This window comes from Chlorella variabilis, assembly GCF_000147415.1.
Source record: "Chlorella variabilis unplaced genomic scaffold CHLNCscaffold_34, whole genome shotgun sequence".
Lineage (NCBI taxonomy): Eukaryota > Viridiplantae > Chlorophyta > Trebouxiophyceae > Chlorellales > Chlorellaceae > Chlorella > Chlorella variabilis.
Window position 1 is genome coordinate 2719 of NW_005435054.1, and position 860 is coordinate 3578.

Genomic DNA, 860 nt, shown 5'->3' on the forward strand with positions numbered 1-860 from the left:
TCGTTTGTGGTACAAATACCCCTCCATTTGACCCGCACCATTTGACCCGCATGCCAGTTTTTTAAAGGGCTTTTGGGGCCTCTCCTGCCTCCCCCTGGGGTTTTAGGGGACGGGGATCACGGTTCTGTACTCAAAACTGGCCTGGGAGGCCTCGACATGGGTGCAATTGGCCCCTTTGGGCGGCCTGACAGACACCGCTGGCGCTGCCGTTCCCTCGCTGCGGAACGGTGCTGCCAAGGGGCTCTCAATGCCTCTCCAGGCCGCGTCCTTCTGCATCACAACCCTGCGTGCCTTGCTAACATCCCTGGGAGTGCGGTGCAAGGTCCACATGCACTGGTTCAGCCCCCACAACCGTGGGCAGCAGATGCCAGGCTGCAGGCAGTTTCAACAGCAGCACAGCGAGACCCCTGCTACCCAGCCGTGCTGCCATGCCCAGGCCAGGCCTCCCCAGACCCTCACACCTCATCAGCCTCACCCTCATACATCCCTCTGAGTGCCACTGGGATGCCACAGCCATCCTGCACACCAGCATGGCACACCAGTTGTACCTGCACCGGCGGCGTGGCGGCAGCGGCGGCGGCTCGGGACCCCCTGCTGCTAGCCCTGCTGTCATGCCCAGGCCAGGCCTCCCCAGACACTCACACCTGCTCAGCCTCACCTTCACACATCCCTCTGAGTGCCACTGGGATGCCACAGCCATCCTGCACACCAGCATGCCTGGGTGGCGGCAGCCAGCTAGCGGGCTCGGCTGCCCGATCGCCCGGTGGCCACAGCCAGCTCCCATCTGCATGCTACCCACCAACTCAGCATCCCAGGCCCTCTCATACATCAATACCGAGCCCCAGACCAGATGACACCAG

The 860-nt window shown here is 63.3% G+C and overlaps 1 protein-coding gene across 1 annotated transcript in view; it reads left to right on the forward strand.

Moving 5' to 3' along the window:
• Positions 1–106, forward strand: part of CHLNCDRAFT_141398 (hypothetical protein) — a gene marked incomplete at both ends in the record, with an annotated part of 578 nt that extends 472 nt beyond the window's left edge. The window contains one exon of the mRNA XM_005843098.1: positions 68–106. Coding sequence (XP_005843160.1) covers positions 68–106 — 39 coding nt within the window. The remainder of the gene's footprint in view (positions 1–67) is intronic.
• Between the last annotated feature and the right edge of the window lie 754 nt (positions 107–860).